At 41.5% G+C, this 17,960-nt stretch overlaps 1 protein-coding gene across 4 annotated transcripts in view; it reads left to right on the top strand.

The window, feature by feature from the left end:
- Positions 1–17,960, top strand: part of RAPGEF5 (Rap guanine nucleotide exchange factor 5) — a 271,773-nt gene that overhangs the window by 19,424 nt on the left and 234,389 nt on the right. The window contains exon 1 of one of the 4 annotated variants that reach the window (XM_037836876.1): positions 66–317. The exons of 2 other annotated variants lie outside the window; for them this stretch is intronic. In XM_037836876.1, coding sequence (XP_037692804.1) covers positions 81–317 — 237 coding nt within the window. In that variant the 5' untranslated portion in view covers positions 66–80. Of the gene's footprint in view, positions 1–65; positions 318–2,682; positions 2,748–17,960 lie in introns of those variants that run through there. One more of the 4 variants, XM_037836880.1, reaches the window with a different exon arrangement.

The following is a 17,960-nucleotide window of genomic DNA, read 5'->3' as shown; positions in this document are numbered from 1 at the left end:
GCTGCCTGGCGAAGCCGCAGACCGCGCGCGGAGGCGAGCGCGGTGGAGAGGAGCCTCCGCGCCGCAGCCGCCGTCGGGGCATGAAGATGGCCGTGGGCTCCGTCAAGATGCAGCCACCGTGCGAGAACCCGGCCCTGGCCGCGGCGGCGGCAGTGGCGGCGGCGGCGGCGGACAGCGCCCTGCGCCGCGGCTCCAACGCCCGCGAGTCGGAGCGCGAACAGCCTCCCGCGCCGCTGCGGCCGCGGCTGAGGGACCTGCCCGCACTGCTGCGGAGTGGGCTCACCCTGCGGAGGAAGCGGAGCGTCGCCGGGGGCCGGGTGAGTGGCTCGGCCCGGTTCGGCCCCAACGGGCATGGGAGGCGCGCACGTGGAGCCCGCGCCCACCCTGCCGGGCTGCTCTGGGTGGCTTCTGGAAGTTGGGGAGGTGGCGGAAGGGGAGCCCTTTTGCCAGATTCGGCTGAAGAGGGGCCCAGAACGGCTGGATCATGGGGTGCCCCCCAGCCCGTCCTGGAGCTACGGTTTCCCCTCCCCGTACATGCACCTGACTTAACCCGAGGGCACCTGGATTCAGGCCGCTGGACCGCGGGCATCGCCGGAAGAAGGGCTGTTTGCCTCTTCTTGGAGGGGAAGCTGCAGGTGTCCGGTGCCCAACAGTCAGCCCATCTTGCCCCGACAGAAAGCCTCAGGCCACGAATGGGATCCTGGTTTGCAGGGGGCTTAGGACGTGGATGCTTGTTTTAGGCGTCCCGCTGCAAATTCTGCACATCCAGGCTGGCTCTGGCCGCCGCTACCCCTGAAGGGGAGACCCAGAAGTTGGAAGTTCCTGGGCAAGCTTCTAGCTCCTGGGTTCCAAAACTTACTCGGTGACGCCCCCTTTTGCAGGAGGATGCACGCCCCCAAGAATCTTAAATATTAACTTCCTGATGGTGTGTTCAGATATGATTTGCTGGTGGAGGAGTGTCCCTGGTTGGGTTCTAAGTGCATCTAATGACCTGAGCAGGTCAGACATGTTTTGCATGTTAAGAGAAACGGGGAGGGCCTGCTGACTGTCTTCTGGGATCTTTCACAAGTCACTCAGCAGGCCCCAGCCTGGCCTCAGGCCATGGGCTGGCTTACTCAGATTTCCCTGCTCACCAGGGATCTGGGGCACCTTTGGTGGTTTTCATTCAGTATTTAAAAATTCATCATAATTCATCAGTCTTTACTAAGAAGTTGCAACAATGTATATTCTTGGGGGGCTTTCATTTAAAATGAAGTTGTGGTAGTCTGCCTTAAAAGAAGATCTCACTGGGAGAGGCATTTAGCTTTTGCAAAAATGGGTTTGTTGAAACTTGAGGGTTAGGGAGAAACACTTACTTTATTGTGGCTTCCTTTGGGTATGGAGGGTCTGAATTGATGTAGAGCCTCAGCTTCTCTAGGCTGCATTCTTCCTTTCCTAGGCATTTTCCTTCCTGTGTAGGGAAGACTGTACACCGTCTGCCTCCGAAGGATATTCTGAGGATTACCTGGGATGCAATTGGACGTGCTTAATCTCCATGAACAAGGGAGTCTAGGAATTGCTCACAAGTAACCTTAACATTTTGGCATGCAGGATCGCCTGCAAAGAAAGCAAGGAAATGTGTCCCAAAGTTGTGATGGCTAAGTAAATACAAGCACCGGAGTTATAGACTTTGCAGGAATCTAGGGAAAAGTAGGTCAAATCGTGTTCCTATTATTCTTGACAGTTACTTTTTCATGGCACAGAATACTGAAGACATGAGGGCAGCCAGGCAATCTGTGACAAGAATCATTGAGGGTTTCTGTATAAACAGATCTGTGGTGTTCATCTGCATAGAAGCTTGTGTTGATCACTGCCTGGAATGCTGTTGTGTGCCTTGCCAATATATGTATTTACTCTAATATTTTTAAGTGTTCTGATTGTGGTTACCTCAAATAATGAATACTTTTTAAATCTCTTCTTTGATTCTAATCCTGTATTACTCCTCTTTGGGGCATTCCAAACACATGTCATAAGTGCATGGCCAGTTTTTTATTGGTGGGGGGTTGTTTGTCAAATTTTCCTATATTGGGAACCAATAATTTTCAGTTATTTTTCCCTCTTCCTGATTTGGAACCATTTTTTAAATTTCGGAACCTTTCCCAACAAAGAGATAGAAGGGGATAAGGAAGAGAAAAAAGGTGAACTATACACCAGGCAGATTGGTGACTTGTGAGCATCTGGGTTGTCTGTTAGCCCACTTGGTTAGAGCAGTGATGTTAACACAAACAGATCATGGCTTAGCTCCTTTTGTGAACCTTTACCTCTGGCTCTCACAGTCTGCCCCCATCAGATTAAAGCCAACTGTTCATAGGGATGCATTAATACATATTCACTACTGCCAGTAGAAAAGCAGCTCAGTGCCTTAAATAAGAAGTTGGTAACTCCTGTGTCAACCAAGATGTGATTTAGGGATTCTTGTGGCTCTTGTCCATGCTACCCTGGGTTCCCACAAGCCTGGACAATCCACATCAACTATGCTCTTTGTGGGTGTGTTGCTCCACCTAGGTGTGTTGTACGCTACCTTTTACTAGGAAAAATTTAGCTGACATTTCATTAATACAGCAGAAGTTTCCTTGGTTCAATCAATTCTAATTAAATTGAATTCAAAATGTGATCTGATTAAGATCCTTTGCATCTCTTTAGGACAAGTTGAGAGAGACTGAGTTCTGCTTTGTGGGAGGACCATAGCTACCCCTTAAAAATCAACGGTAAGGCATAGCTTGGCATTCCAATCACAATCCTTTAATCTCTTTTTTCTTTTTATTGTGGAGATTATGAGGGAATAATGTAATAAACACCCAAACTTCAATAGTCACCAACATTTCGCCAATGCTGTTTCATTATTTCTCCCTTCCCCACTTTTTTTGTTGGGGTTGGAGTATTTTATAGCAAAATCCTCAGTATCATGTCATGGTGCTCATGAATGTTTCAAGTTTACGTCTCCTGATGAGGAATTTTTAAACGTATAGCTTCTATACCTTTATTACACCTAGAAATATTAACAGTAATTCCTAAATATAATTCTCACATTCAGCTTTTCTCAAAGATGTCTTTTTACTTAAGGTTTGTTGGGATAAAGAACTAAACAAGGTTCTTGCATTTGGTTGTTAGGATTTTAAATCTATTTTATTTTATAACTTGCTCCCTTCCCTTCTTTTTTTCATGGCATTAATTTGCTGCAGAGTGGGTCATTTGTCCAGAGAATGTCCCACTTTCTGGGCTGATTCCTTACTTGTGGTAGTGTTTAACTTGTTCTTCTATTCCCTCAGTAGTTAGATCTAAGAGTGTGATTAGATTCAGGTTCAAAGGTGGCATTCTTCATATTCTTCATAGGTTGTATACAACCTATTGCATCTCATCATGAGACACATAATGTCTGGCTGTCTCTCTTTTTGAGATGTTAAAGTTGATTGGTGGGCTCATGTAGTATTAATTTGCCTTTCTACCTTTCACTTAATGATTTAGCATCATAGATGGTTGTAGCCTAGCTCTATTTCATTAGGGGTTGCAAAATGGTGACCACCTATAGCCATCATTTCTCTTGCATTTGTTAATTGGAATTCTGTCTATAAAGAACTTTCCCTGATCATCTCTTTGGGTTCCCTGAAATTCAGATGGTGCAGGAAAGATAGGGAAAAGGCTGGCTTTTTTTTCCTTTTGTCAATTTTCAGAGCAATGATTTGGTGCCATAGCAACCTCCATAGGTAACCAATGAGCTTTTCTTTTTTAAGATCAAGAATGTGTGGATCTGAATGTGTCTGCTTAATCCACTGCAGTCAATATTCTTTTTGATGCTCAATTTGTCCTTTCCCTGTATGTTTTTTACATGACCCCTGTCATCTCTGATAGCTTTCCGGCTTTCTGGCAGAAGATATTCTAAGATCATCTTGTCCATTTCCTGCTCCAAAACTAAAATCAGCTGTTTTTCCAAGGAGACTGATTCTTTTTATTGCAAACCCTTTATTTCCCCCAACTTTCACCTCTCTTAGTGGCTCTATTATTTTTATCTTGTTCTTAAACCTCCCAATCTTAAGCTATGTTTCTTTTTTTTTAAATCCTTTTCAACAGGCTATTTTAAGACTGACATTTTCCACCCCACCTCCCACCCCCCAATAAAATAACTGGTAACTACATTCCCTCTTTCTTTATGTACTGTCAAAGTGCTGGGGCTGACTTATTTTGAGCTTTGGCTGCTGCAATCTTTTTTGTAGTGTTCTACCACCTTCTTCATTTTCAAATCTGTTTCATTTATAGCAGCCAGAATGTCTCCCCAATTGTGCCAAATTGACTGTTCACCAGAGTCCTCCAGTGGTTCTCTGCCTTTGGATTAGACATCAAAGATCTTCTATCCACCGACCTCTTTTCTTTAGTCACTTCACACAGGCAGTGTCCTATGGCAGATGCTCTTCCAAACTGGGAAACCAGGAAGAATAGCTTGTAGCTCTCTGAAGGAGGTTTTCTCTCTTTCATTTACAGTCTCTTTACCCAGATGATTCCCTTCCAAAGAGGAACAAGGTAATCCTTTTCTTTTGTGCAAGTTAGAGTACTTTAGGTGTGACTTAATACCCTCTTCTGCCAGACATTTGACTTTGTCGTTTGAGAAACACATACTGCTGCAAATTATACCAGCATGCCTGATTGATAGTCATTTATGCACATATTTTATAGACAAATAATGTAATTTGTTCTACATATTTAAATCACAATCAATGACTAATACCTCATAGCATTTAATTATGTGCTATGCATAATCTGGACACTATATATATATGGCTATATACCTGTATCTCTGTATCCTCATTTATCCCTCACAACAGGCCTGTGAGTTAGATGCTATTATCCTCATTCTCTGGATAAGGAAACAGAAACACAGGTAATCTATGTAAAGTTCACACAGCTGGTAAGGGGCGAGGGAGGGGAGGCTTGACTCGAGGCAATCTGGCTCCAGAGTCCATGCCCTGAATGACTGGTCTTGTTGTCCTCAAATGCATTGAGGGCAAAGGGTCTATTTACTCTCAACTACTGTAGCCTTATAGCACCTGTTGATATTACTTTACCACTCAGAGAATGTTCAATAAAAGCTGTTGATAATGCCAAACTTGACTTTTTCTTCCATTTGAACACCCAGAAGCCCGTGACGGACCAGTTAGAGTAGCTGGGTAGGTGGGTGGTGAGGGTGGGGGTGGGGGCTGTGCATTGTGATTACAACTGAGTGATGACTAATATTTGCTAAAATTAAAAATAACATCCAGTGCGTCACAGGCAAACTCCCCCCAGGCCCACACTGATCAAGGCCAATTCAAAAAGCTTGTGAGTTGATCCAGCTTACTTTTTCTTCTCTGCTTATGATAACCTGTCAGAAGATAAAGGCCATTAAGTAAGGCATGTGTCTTCCAGGGAGGGTGAGTCAGATCAGATATGAGGGACACGTGATGATCTTATTTGAGAAATGCTAACCCCTTTTCTACTGATTGCTGGCAAAGGACCAGCTCAAACCTTGATAGAGCAAAGTTATGTTAACTGTGGGTATTAACAAAGTAAAAAGAAAAAAGAAAACACAAAATGCATAGATGTTGCCTCCAAAAATACTTATTTGGGAAGAAGGAAAAGGAACTATGGAGTCATCTGTTCTATTTTAATTTCATATGAATTCTAGCAGGGAATTCAATGGCAAGTTAAATACTTTATTTCTTCTCCTCCCACTCCTTGCCCCCTACCCCTCAAATACTGGCTTTGGTTGCATAATAGGCTCAGAAGAAACAAGTATGGGCTTGTGCCATCACTCTGTATCCTTGGTAGAGTTACTCTCTGACCCTTGGTTTCTTCCTTTATGGTAAAATTACACTGTGGGTCAGGTTTTTCTGAAAATGGAGATGATATATGTAAACTGTTGTGTGCTTTTCATTGGAGCTAAAAATTGGAGCTTAAAATGTTCTTTTTCTGGATGCTTATTCTAGGCAAAAGGACTTTCATGGACATATTTATGGAAATCTAGGCACACAAACATTTTGGATTTGTATGTAATGTCAGATTCCATTTTTTTTTTTTAAATGCGGTATCCTAACACACTGAATATTTTAGATGGTGTCTAAGTACTGGTACCATAACAAAATAGTCTGAGAGAAGAGTGTTTCACACTTAAATTGACTTGGCAGTAATTGGTAACTTGTGTGACTAAAAATAGATGGAAAAGGTGGGAGATAAATCACTGGTGATGACTTTGAGTACTTGTGATATTTTTGCCTCAATATTGCATAATAGTCCTCGTTAGGAATGCTGGTAATTCCAGCCATGATATGTGATCTGGAAGTAGTATGAGAAATTGTATAGTTATACATGACGTCAAGATAGTTAAAATCAGTGACAATTTTTCTTGGGATAAATATTCTTATAATAAATCATCCATAATGGATGTAGAGAAGGCAAAGTCCACAGACACCATTGTACATATGTGTAGACTGAAACCTCAACAGTCTTTTTAGGAAGGGCGTATTAGCCTCATTTTCATACACAAAGAAACTGTAGTACAGAGAGGTTAAGTAACTTTCCCATAATGACCAGCTAGGAGGTGACAGAGGCAGAATGGATCCCAGAATTGTCTTGACTCTAAAGTCCTGGCCTTTCTACAATATGTTGCCATCTAAGACTTTGACCTAGTTATAGCAGGTGGTGTGTTGAAACAGTGAATTCAGAAAACATTGCAAGTCTTAGTGCAAAACACGGCTCATTTTCCTTCCAGTGTCTTCAGTCCTTAATTATTCACAAACATTTGGGGAGGACTTGTGCAGACATCAGTCATTTCCCAGTTCTACCAGCAGTTGTATGAGCTCTGAAGGGTCAGGATAACTCATCCCAGAGCCATTGTTTTCTCAGGAGGTGTTGCATCTGACTAGCTCCATATTACAAATCTATGGGGAGATTTATAAAGCAAGGAAGTTTGTTTTCTGGCCTGTGCAGGAGATCTGGAGGAAGAGGGAGAATGAGTTTAAGGTAACTGGGATTTGTATTTCTGACAGCAACTTGCTTGATATTTAAGAAACTTCAAGTTAGGAAGTCAGAAGTATGCATACCTGTCAAACTTTCAAAGTAATTAAACATGTTCACAATTTAATAAAGTCATTGAGAATACCCAAATATCTTTTCATGAAATTAAACTTTGTTTACCTTTTAATGTAATGTGATTACCTGAAGTAAATGACTCAAATTTTTTTTTTTTTTTTTGATCCCAGCACTTTTCAAGAATCAAAAGTTAGCACTCCTGGGGTGGGGTGGAAAAAAAAAGTTAGCGATCCAGAAAAATGCATTTGCAGGTATAATTTTGCATCTTATTTTGGGGAATTTGTGGATGTTCTGAAGCCTGGACCACCACAGACCCCTGATTAAAAAGGCCTTCCCTGCTACCGTGCCTTCTAGAGAGGAGCACCATGGTTTTATAATTGTTTTACCTTTTATCTTCTCTTGTTCTGAATATCTAGCATAATAGCAAGCATTCATTCAGTTGTCAGTGATTATTTCATTGAATTAAAATACTGCATCGGTTTGTTGAATTGAAAATTGTTTGCCTACGACTACAGTAAAAGCTCCAGTGAGTCCTGGTAGATGGTGGTGATGGTGATAATGAGACAACTATGTTTATTTAACAAATCCTTGTATAACATTTACCATGTCAATGGTTGTTTGAAGTGCTTTAAGAATATTAACTAATTTGATCCTGGTAGCAACCTTATGTGGTAGATGCTCTCACTGTCTTCTTTTTTCCAAAGATGAAACTGAGGCACAGACAGGTTAAGGAACTTGCCTAAGATTACCCAGTAAGTGGAAGAGTCAAGATTTGAACCCAAAACGCTAGCTTCAGAGTTCATAATCTGACTATTCTGCGATATTCTCTCTCTCTCAATAAAATAACTATGAATTTCCTTAATGATAGTTTGTTTCTTTTTTCATTTTAACACTTTTGAATTCAGGATGTAACTTATAGTTGACGTGCTCATATAATGGGGTAATAGTTTTTCTCTGTAAAGCTTTTATTAAACTAATGATATGTCTTAAAATGGTTGGTATCATAGAATGAAGGAAGCCATATTTTAGTTTTAAAATGGTAAGCCATATTTTAGTTTTAAAATGTAGCTACCCAGTTTATCTATAGAAATATTAAAGTAATGCACAGCTTTAAAATGGTATATACAAACAAAACCCATAACAATTTATGAAGTGTGGGAAATTTAAATTAAGATTGTTTTAGCAATTTGTGTGTACAATGATATTACTTACGTGATGATTTAAATGTCAAATAAGAATAAACATATAATTTGCCTCCAGAAAGTATGAATAGTCTTGGAGTAACGTTGAAGGTGGAAGAAATCAAAACTCTTTTAAGTGAAATGTAGTAAATATAGATTATTTCTTATTGGTTTTCTCATAGATTTTTTTTTTCATTTAAGAAAGTAAAATTTAAAAGTGAAATTTCCCATATAAAATTCTTATTTTTTAAAACTAAGAACCATGAACATAACCAAAAATCAATAGAATTAGACTTGCCTTTGAGTCACCTTAATTTGTGTGGTGAGCTGGCAGACTTGACTTTTTGTGACTCAATCAGTCATTTTTGTGTTTTGCCTGCTTTGTTCATGGGATATTGCTTCTCTCTTGTAAAATGCTTTTCTTTTAATTTTGCACTATTTGTACTATCTGTAAATAAATAAATAAATAACCCATAATTCAGGATTTCTAACAAGGCAAAACAAGCCTTTTCTAAAGTTAAAGCGTCCTGAAAAACAGAGCTTCTGCATTCTAGCACTTGTCTTCGGTGTTTTTTTCTAACTAGTCTAGCAACTTAGACTCCAACCTGATTGGTAGTTTTGCTCAGTTCAATTTGACCTTGTCAAATCATTTACCTGCAGCTGTAATAAGGTGTGCATGCAAATACCTGTGATTGCCTAATGCTTACTCCTTTCATGCTGACTGTAAATTTGTTTTACTCTCTCTTGTTACTATTGAGGGAAGTGAACAGTGTATCACTTCTGCTTGGTCTAACACTCTAAATGTTGACTGTAATGAAAAAAACACTACACATGGTTCACCTACCATATCGTGCTGTGATTTTATATATAAATATAAAATCTTTTGTAAAACAAAAAAAAAGGTAGAGAAGAAAATGTGTGAGTGTAACTTTTAGAGATTAGGGGGAAATATGCCTATTTCAATCCATTAAAATAGAATTTGGCTGTAGTGTAGTAGAGAGAACATTTTTCTACGAGTTTGTCTCTTAATGGCTCTGTGATCTGGGGTAAGTCAAATAACCTCTCTGACTCTCTGTCTCTAAAATGGAATGCCAATATTCTATCGTGGGAAACTGGTGGAATAGGTAATAATCAGTTTTAATTTGCTGCTCCTTGTTTGACTAAGGTCACATCAGTGCTCTGTCTGTATTGAGATGCAAATTCAACTTGAAGAATACTGTAAGGCATATCTTAGACAAATGGAGTGATGGGTCTTTAATATTCACCACATCTCTTGAGTTGGGAGGGAGAAGAAGATGCATTATCAGGTGAGCATTTGAAGATGGAGGAGGAATCTGATTAAATCAAGAATCTGTTATGTCAAAAGAGTGAAAAGTACATGTCTATAAATCTGTTTGTAGATGATGAAATGGTTGGTCATAAACAGAATATTCTGGGAGAGGTCATAAGAGAACCTAGTGTCAGCAACCTTTTGTAGCTATAGTGAACTTACCAGGTAGTTTTATTTTCTTTTTGATAAGAGGTTTGTTGTTATTTCTTGTCATTAGTGAAAGCTGTTTATTAGTCTCACATTAGCATCAAATATTTGTTTTACTCTTCTATTTGAAGTTTATCACAAATCTTCGAATAGCACCTGTTGATACGTTTAAATTTCCTATCACTCTTGACATATAACTCCTCAAAAAAAAAAAAGCTAACTAAATGTATTCTAGAATACCTTGAATATCTTCAGTGAAATTAGAGATTTAAAAAGCCAGCAAATTCAGTTCATTGGTAGTTGGGTATTTAGTCTGCCGTCTTTTATGTAATGCTTTATATTTACAAAGTGCTTTCACCTACATTCTTATTTTACTGTTCACAACTCTGGATTAAGGTAGTCATTTCTTTCAAAGACAACAAGGCGAGTTACTGAGCTTTTCTATATGTTGCAACATCTTTGAAGTGAAGATTGTGCCCATCTCACAGGGTGGTGAATTAATACAAACATGCTCTTAGAGCCGATTATGTAGAGAGGGCTCAGAAGTGTCAGCCGCTGCTGTTGTCATCAGCATCCCTTGGGGATTTGATAGAATTGCAGATTCTTGGGTCCACTCCATGAGGCTATTGAATTAAAATCTCTAAGATCAGAGCCCTGGAATCTGTGTTCTAACAAAATTTTCACGTGCTGCTGGCTCATGGACCACACTTCGCAGCAGCATGGTCTAAAGGGCCTGAAAGGATGGGGGACCATCACTACCAGAACTTTGTTGAATTAATAATGTTGTAAACTACCTCCTATTAGTTTCTATGTAGTGATTGTCAGTAAAACAAAAAGTAATGAGCACTTACAACATAAAGGGCCTGCAGCAGCTGTGCTGATGATTCTCCGTCTGTCCATCCCATCCACTCTCCACCCTTCTTTGCCCTGGTCTTTACCTTGGAGGCTGCCCTCCTGGACTTTCGTCACCAGGGCTTTCTTTCACTCTTCCATCGGGTTTAGTCAATAGGAGACCGGGAGGAGAGAGAGACCAGGGGTTTCTGTTCCTCCTGCTTCTTCCCTGCTTTTGTGTAGTCCTGGCAGTGACATGACCATCTCTACTGATAGCTCCTCCTGGGCAGTCCCTTCTCCATGGCTCCACTTCTCTCCAGCCTCCAGTAAAGCTGTGTCTTCCCCTTGTCTCTCACGCCCGGGGCTGTTAAAGGCTTATCATTATTACCTGTTGGATCCCTGAACCTCGTCCACACATCTTTGATAGGCTCTTTTCTGAGAGGCCCCTCAAGTAATATAGGAACCCCAGGAAGAGCAGGGCTGGAAAGAGTGACAGTAGATGTAGAGCAGTAGATGTAGCCACTCATGAATGGAGTGGGCATTGACCGAGATTACAGTGAGGAAGCCCACCTGCTTCCTGAAGAAGGAGAGGAGTTCAGGGAAGGGGTCTGATTTTTTACAGTGGTGCTGGGCTTAACCACAGAAGGCTCAGAGGTCCCTGGATCTCACAAACTATGACTGTGCTAGAATGTGGCCCTGGGGCCATTCCTGTGTCATGCCTATGCATCAACATTTATGGCTAGAGTTCAGAATCAGAGAAGTGGTTATATGCAAAAATTGTGCTTCTTCTCTACAATTCCATGACAATTCCACCATCACCTCCCTCTGCCTTTTCCCCCAGACACCCTAGTTAGCACTGTCAGCCTAAACCCAAGAGTTTAAGACCTTTATGTGGTATTTTGATTTTGCTAAATTCTTTCACAGTATATTGAACATGTTCTGAACTGCCTGCCTAAATTACATTTGCAAAGTAACAAATAATTGAATAGAATAATTACTCCCTCAGCTTCTTTGCCTGTGGTTTCCAGTGATGGGCATGTCAATAAGTTGAAAAGCATTTTTTTGTGGTTTTGGTACCCAGCCAAATCATCTTCTGCAGTAATCTTGCCATGAAGGAGGACCACAACACATACTCGAACCAATTCTGTTGTTTATCAGCTCTTGTATATTGAAATGTCATGCCCAGGCTGAAGCTTTCTTCTTGCTCCGTTTTTCCTCCTTTCTGTTCATTTATTCCACAAGCTGGAAACCTAGAGAAGACAAGTCACTGGAAGCCCAGAGGAGCGAAGCCCTCATCTGCCAGGAAGGGGCTGGGGCCATCCTCTGTGAAGCCCTCCCAGAAGCGGTGATGCCTGAGCTGAGTGTGTCAGTGGGAACTAGTGGGATTCTAGCTCAAGACCCTGGCGAGAGTGTCCATATCATGTTCAAGGAACAAGGAATAGCTCAGTGTAGGAGTGGCTGGTGGGCTCCCCGTCATGTGCTGTCAGACTCCGGGGTTAGGGCGGCCCTTGCTAGTCCGACTTGCTTCTACCTCCAGTTTAGTGTGGACCTTCTCCCAATCTCCCTAGCAGGGGAAGATGCCCTTTCCATCCTGAGACTCATGTCTACTCAGTTCTTAGTATCTTCTTCTGCAGTTTGGCTGAAGAAAGCTCTGATTAGCCTTTTTTCCTGGGTTTTAAAGACTCATCTCCTTACTTCCCTTGGAATAAGCTATCCGTCTTCATTTGGCATTTGGTTTCCCTTGACTCTGCCAGTCCTGCTTTCCTGTTCTCCTACCCCCTTCTCCTCCACCTCCCCCTTTTTTCCCTTAAGGCTTTTCTGGTGGGCTGTTTCCCAGCACCCCTTCTCGGAATCAGCTCATCCTATTGTTTGTTCTCATGGTTTCCCTGCAGAGTCCTCCTATTTCTTCATCCTCCTGCCAGTCCATTTACCTGGCTCCAGTTGAGGGCCCTGTTTTGTATGAAAGAGGATGGACGGGAGACCACACTTCTCTGGAGTTCGGGTGATTTGGGCCCACCTCCTCATGTTAGAGATAAGCAGATGACGACTCGCAGAAGCCCTCATCCAACTATCCTTAAATATTTTCAGAATATTTCAGAGCTCTCACATCAGTCCTTCTCCCACCCCCAAGAAGAAGAGGGCAAGGGCTTGAGTCAGCCCTATCTAACCCGTGTGCACTGGGAGATGGAGAATTTACAATGTATCAGTTGTTTATTAGCATTACATTTTTTTCAAAGCTACCTGCTTTAAAAAGGGATTTCTGCGTTCGTCAAAGAGTGCCTCTTAAGAAGGTATTGCTTTAGTGAGAAGTCAGATTGTGAAATTCAAAACCAGTTTCATTTCCTAATGAAATGAAAGTAGAAGCTTTTATTTAAGCAGTTAGCCTGGAGAATACAAGGCTAAACAGAAGGCAAAGTAGAGAGGATCTGTGATTTTGTTAATTATTGTTTCCCTGCAGTAGCTTCTTGAAATGTATGTAGCACCTACCCCTCACATCCCAGACTGTGATCCAGTATGGTCACCTCCACTTTCACCTTTCCTGCTATCTTTCCTTTTTCTAAAACTCTGTATTGTGTGCCTACTATGTGATGGACCATGTATAAGTCAGGATAGTCTAGGGTTTGCAATGGTGACAAAAGCAGCAAAATCTCAGTGACTTAACACAACGAAAGTTGATTTCTTGCTCACAAAAAGACCATGTTATGTCTGGGTAATCTCCAGGGAAGTGGTCCTCCTTGTGGTGGCTCGCTTCTAGCTTATGCCATCTCTGTGTCATCATACTCTTCCACAGTGACTGCAACAGGTAAAGAAAGAGTGGAGAATTGCACATGGACTTTTAAAGTCTTCTGTCCCAAGTGACTTTTGCTCACATTTCAAAGGTCAAAGCAAGTCGCATGGCCTTGCTAATTTAAGGTACTAGGGAAGTGCCATCCTCCCAGAGACCCCGAAGGGAGAAAAGAAGCACAGATATTGGTAATGCCTCCCTCCTTGAGCCATTTGAAGCAGAGACTACGGAAATGAAGCCAGACAGGGTCCCAGTCCTCAAGGTACTCAAAGTCCAGGGCTTCCCTGGGAAGACATGCCAGTGCTAATAGTATTATAAAATAGTGTTTCGAAACTGTACAAATTACAAAATATACAGTATGATAATTGCTACCATAGAACAGAAAGTGCTTTGGGAGCCCAGACGGTGAGAACCTACCTCCCTGTGCCTGGGGAGTGAGGAAAACTTCAGAGTGGAGATGATACAAGAGCTGGGGTTTGTCTGTTTGCCAGGTAAAAGTTAAGCATTACCTTGGTAAGGATGGGATCTAATTTTATTTTAGGTGCTGTATAACATCTAAACTAATAATTTTGAGTGTGGTTCTAAGAGATAGGCCTACCTGTTTTTGAGGTCTCAAAAAAGAAATGAAAGCAATCTGTCAGCAAAAGAACAAATCTGCTAGCTCAAATGATATGCAACCCATGAGTACTTTTAATGAAGACTTGCTAAAAATACTTTTACTGAGCAATTATGCTTCTGACAGTTCTTTGATCTCAAAAATTAAGCTTGCTATTACAGTAGGAAAAGAACAAAGCCAAGTGTAAAGTAACAATCAAAGTTAGTTATTAGACAACAAAGGTTGCATATACAGTACTTGAATCTGCCAAGAAGTTCTGACATATTTTATATTAGATATAAATGTGGGTAGTGCATTAAAATCACACACACACAAAATTGTTTATAGGCCAAAGAAGACAGCCTCTTTCTTAGATCTAGTAAAGCCATATTCTTCACCTCTTTCACTGCTGTATCTACACTGCCTCCTTACTGGTCCAACAGCATCCAGGCAAGCTCCCACCTCCAGCACTTGTTTTCTCTGTCCCAAGTCTTCTTTCTCCAGATATGCACAGGGCTTACTCAACGGCTTCAAGTCTTTACTCAAAGGCCACTCTCTCCGGGAGGCCCCCTGGCCACCCTATTTAAGATGCCAACACCTACCTGCTCCCCATGTCTTATTCATGTTCCACCTTCTAACCCAATTAATAGTTACCTTACTTATTTTATATATGAACATTTTTCCTGCACTAGAACGTAGGCTTCAGGGAGGCCAGGATTGTTATCTGTTTCACACACGACTATATCCCCAAGTATTAGACAAGTGCCTGGCCCATTATAGATACCCAGTAAATATTTGTTGAACAAACGGAGGCCTTTTATTCCATAAGAGTTCCTCTAACCTGAACATGAAATTGTATACTTATGTATAGTGTTCCTTCCATGAAACCTCACCACTTTCATTCCATACAAATTACAGTGTGCCAGCTACTGCTCCTTAGGAGAGCAAGATTGAGGACCATTCAAGTAGCTCGTAGTCTAGTGGAGAAACTTGTATGATTCCTTTGTTATATTTAGTTAAATTTAGCAAGTCTTTGAGTGTGTACTGTGTGTAGATATTGAATAGGATTCCTGAATTCTAGACATTCATTCTTTTTGAGTATGATATGCCAGGACTTAAGATTCTTCTCTTTTCATCATGATCTTTCGTGGAACATCTTTTCCCTGATATTGCCAGGTGGAGTGAGTCCAATGGCTCTCAGCTTTTCCTCTGCCACGTGACACATAAAGCAGGAACTTTACGTGCTTGACCATTCCAGGGTTGGGTTGAGTCCCTAACAAATGGCAGATTTTTTTTCCCCACAAGAATTCCATTAAACTTTAATTCCATCAAACTTTAATTCCATTAAAGTTGCTCTTCACCTCTTGCTCTCCCACCCAAGAAAGTGTATTGGAAAAATATATTGTTTTAGAAAACTTAAGTACTTTTACTAGTAATAAAATTCTTGTGGCTTATTGTAATTAATTAAACAGTGTGTCATGATGGCTTAGTTGAGAACAGTGGGCTTAGTTTGTGCTATGAGGGCTTCAGAAAGGAGGTGGAGCACAATTAGCAAGATTTAAGAGAATTGCTGGGCAGAGGCAGTATTTGAGGGTGGGACTTAGCTAGTTGGTAAGACTGCAATAGGTAGAGAAGACAGTGGAATAGCAGATGGCAGAAGGGAGCATGACGTGTGATAGGGACGGTGAGGATTGGTCCTGTCTGGGGCAGGAGTGTAGAGGGTGAAGTAGTTGAATCTGTAAACTGAGGAGATGTTTTAGGTGACCTTGAGTTTTTCTTTGTGTCAGTGCCTTTGTCAGCAATGGAGAATGTCAGTGGTAAAGCTGTATACTAAAAAAAAAAAAAAGAAGAAGAACCAACATATGAGTTTAAACTTCTTTTGTTATGCCATATAAGACATATAAGAGTGCAAAAATATTCAGTAGCTCTCACCAGTCCCTAACTGAAAGACGTTTAGCACAAAAGTAAGAAAAACCCAATCCCAAACTGCATAATGGAATGAATTTTATAATTAAGTAAATTTAGTTTTATAAGAAGCTCACCACCTTGTCCTTATTCCTGTTGTGCCTCACATTGGCTTTTGGGAGCCACTTTATGCAATAGATATATGGGGTGTGGAGGCAGGATAAAAGTAGGACTCTGGATATGATCTAATGAATGTGAGGTGGCAGTCACCACCAGTCGACCAAAGCCTTTCTTTAGAACAATTAGTCTAAATGGTTGGTATGAAGAATGGAGAAAGGAGTTCTTGGAAGCAGGGAGGTCAGGGAGGCAGAGGCATTTGTACCCGAGTGATGGTGGCTGAGGGCCTGAGTTAAGATGGAGGCACTGGGACTGAGAAGTTTGAGAGATTGGGAAGCAAGGGATGCTAGGATTTTGTGATTTACTTTCTGTTTTAATGGTTGGTTAAAAATCAGCAAGAACTCAAAACCAGTTCCTGATGGTCTCTCTTCTATACAGAAGATCTCGTAGGTTCCATCAGACTTTTACTTAAATTATAAGAAAGGTGGTATGTGTGTTTGTCTGTTTTCATGAAACGTTTTCTGTGTGTTGTCAGATTATCTGAGAGAAAGAGGGAAAGGAGAAGCTTTTTAAATGACTTAAGGGTGCTATTTGCCTCCAGGTCATTTTTCCAAGTTTCAGTTTTTTGGTTCAGGGAAGGAGAACTGGATGTCTGGCTTGTGGCCATTCTGGTGGGTCCCCTCAGAGCTGACACTGCGGTGTTGTCCCCAGGCAGATGGGAATGGATCTCCCTCATCCCCAGGCCTCTCCTTCCACACACCTTGTCCTCAGGCTGCATCTGCTCAGTGCCAGGACGTCACTTCATGGCGGATAAGCACAGTGCCAGCTGCCCTCAACCCAGCCTCGGGTTAGATGGAGGAGGGAAACAGTCCACGTGGGAAGAGAGGCAGCCGACTGGAGTTAAACGGTAGCGTCATCCCCTCTATCCCTCCCTGACTTTTTGCGGTTTCAGATTTCTGTGTGTGAAGTCCAGGGAATTGTGGCCTAAAGACACTCAAAGCTGCTTTTCACCATTGACTCAGGCAGAAAATTGTGATCTGTAGCAACTGACCACAAGAAATCCACTTTTCTTATGCTGGAAATGGAAAAGAATGACAAACACCACAATTTCTTGCTTTTATACCATTCACAGTAGTTGTTGATTCCCACCATGTGAGCTGAGGATTTGGCTCTTTTGCACTACCTGCAGGACCCTTCCCCTGCTCACCTCCCTCTTCCCAGCTTTGACAACTAATTGACTTGCTATTGGGGCAAGGTAGAGTGGAGGCTGTGTCCTTTCACATAAACTCTTCTCTATAATTGGATTTGAGGCTGACTCTCAAGAGAAACCAACTCTGGAATTACTGGAGGAATGCTGGGGTGCAGGATGGCTTGCAGAATTACTGGAAGGTTGGATGGGTGGGCTTCAAAATGGGCAGGAACCAAAGGCATCCTCCAGAGAAGAAGCCACAGAATGCAGGATTGTGAGCACAAACTCTGGAACCAGCTAGCCTGGATTTCTCTGCCACTTAGAAGCTGAGTGACCGTGGGCAAGTTATTTAACCTCTCTATGCCTCCTAGGTTAATTATGAATAATAAGTGTATTAATATTTGTAAAAAGTGTTTAGAACATGTTTGATAAATATATATAATTTTAGTTTGTGCGTATACGTGTGTATATTGACATTTAGCTACTAAATAAATGCCAGGTTGTTCCCTAGGCTAAAGACTTGCCTTCCAGGCTCACAGCCTCTTCTTTGCTCCTACTAACTTTTCCTTTATCACAAATGGCCAATTTTTTTCCCAAGGGCTTTGTTTCATTTCTGAGTGGTTCCCTCAGAAACATCGATTCTGGGGCATTCTTGACAATGGAGGACATATAAAGATCTTAGACTCTATATTTTGGGCTTTAGTATTACTCTGCCACTCTTAGTGATAGTATGGTCAATTTTTTTCTACCACTTTGTGTCTTTTTCTTTCTTCTTCTTTTTT

This window comes from Choloepus didactylus, chromosome 5 (assembly GCF_015220235.1).
Source record: "Choloepus didactylus isolate mChoDid1 chromosome 5, mChoDid1.pri, whole genome shotgun sequence".
NCBI classification, from domain to species: domain Eukaryota; kingdom Metazoa; phylum Chordata; class Mammalia; order Pilosa; family Megalonychidae; genus Choloepus; species Choloepus didactylus.
The sequence above is the reverse complement of the archived record's forward strand: the minus strand, read 5'-3'. Positions and strand labels throughout refer to the sequence as shown.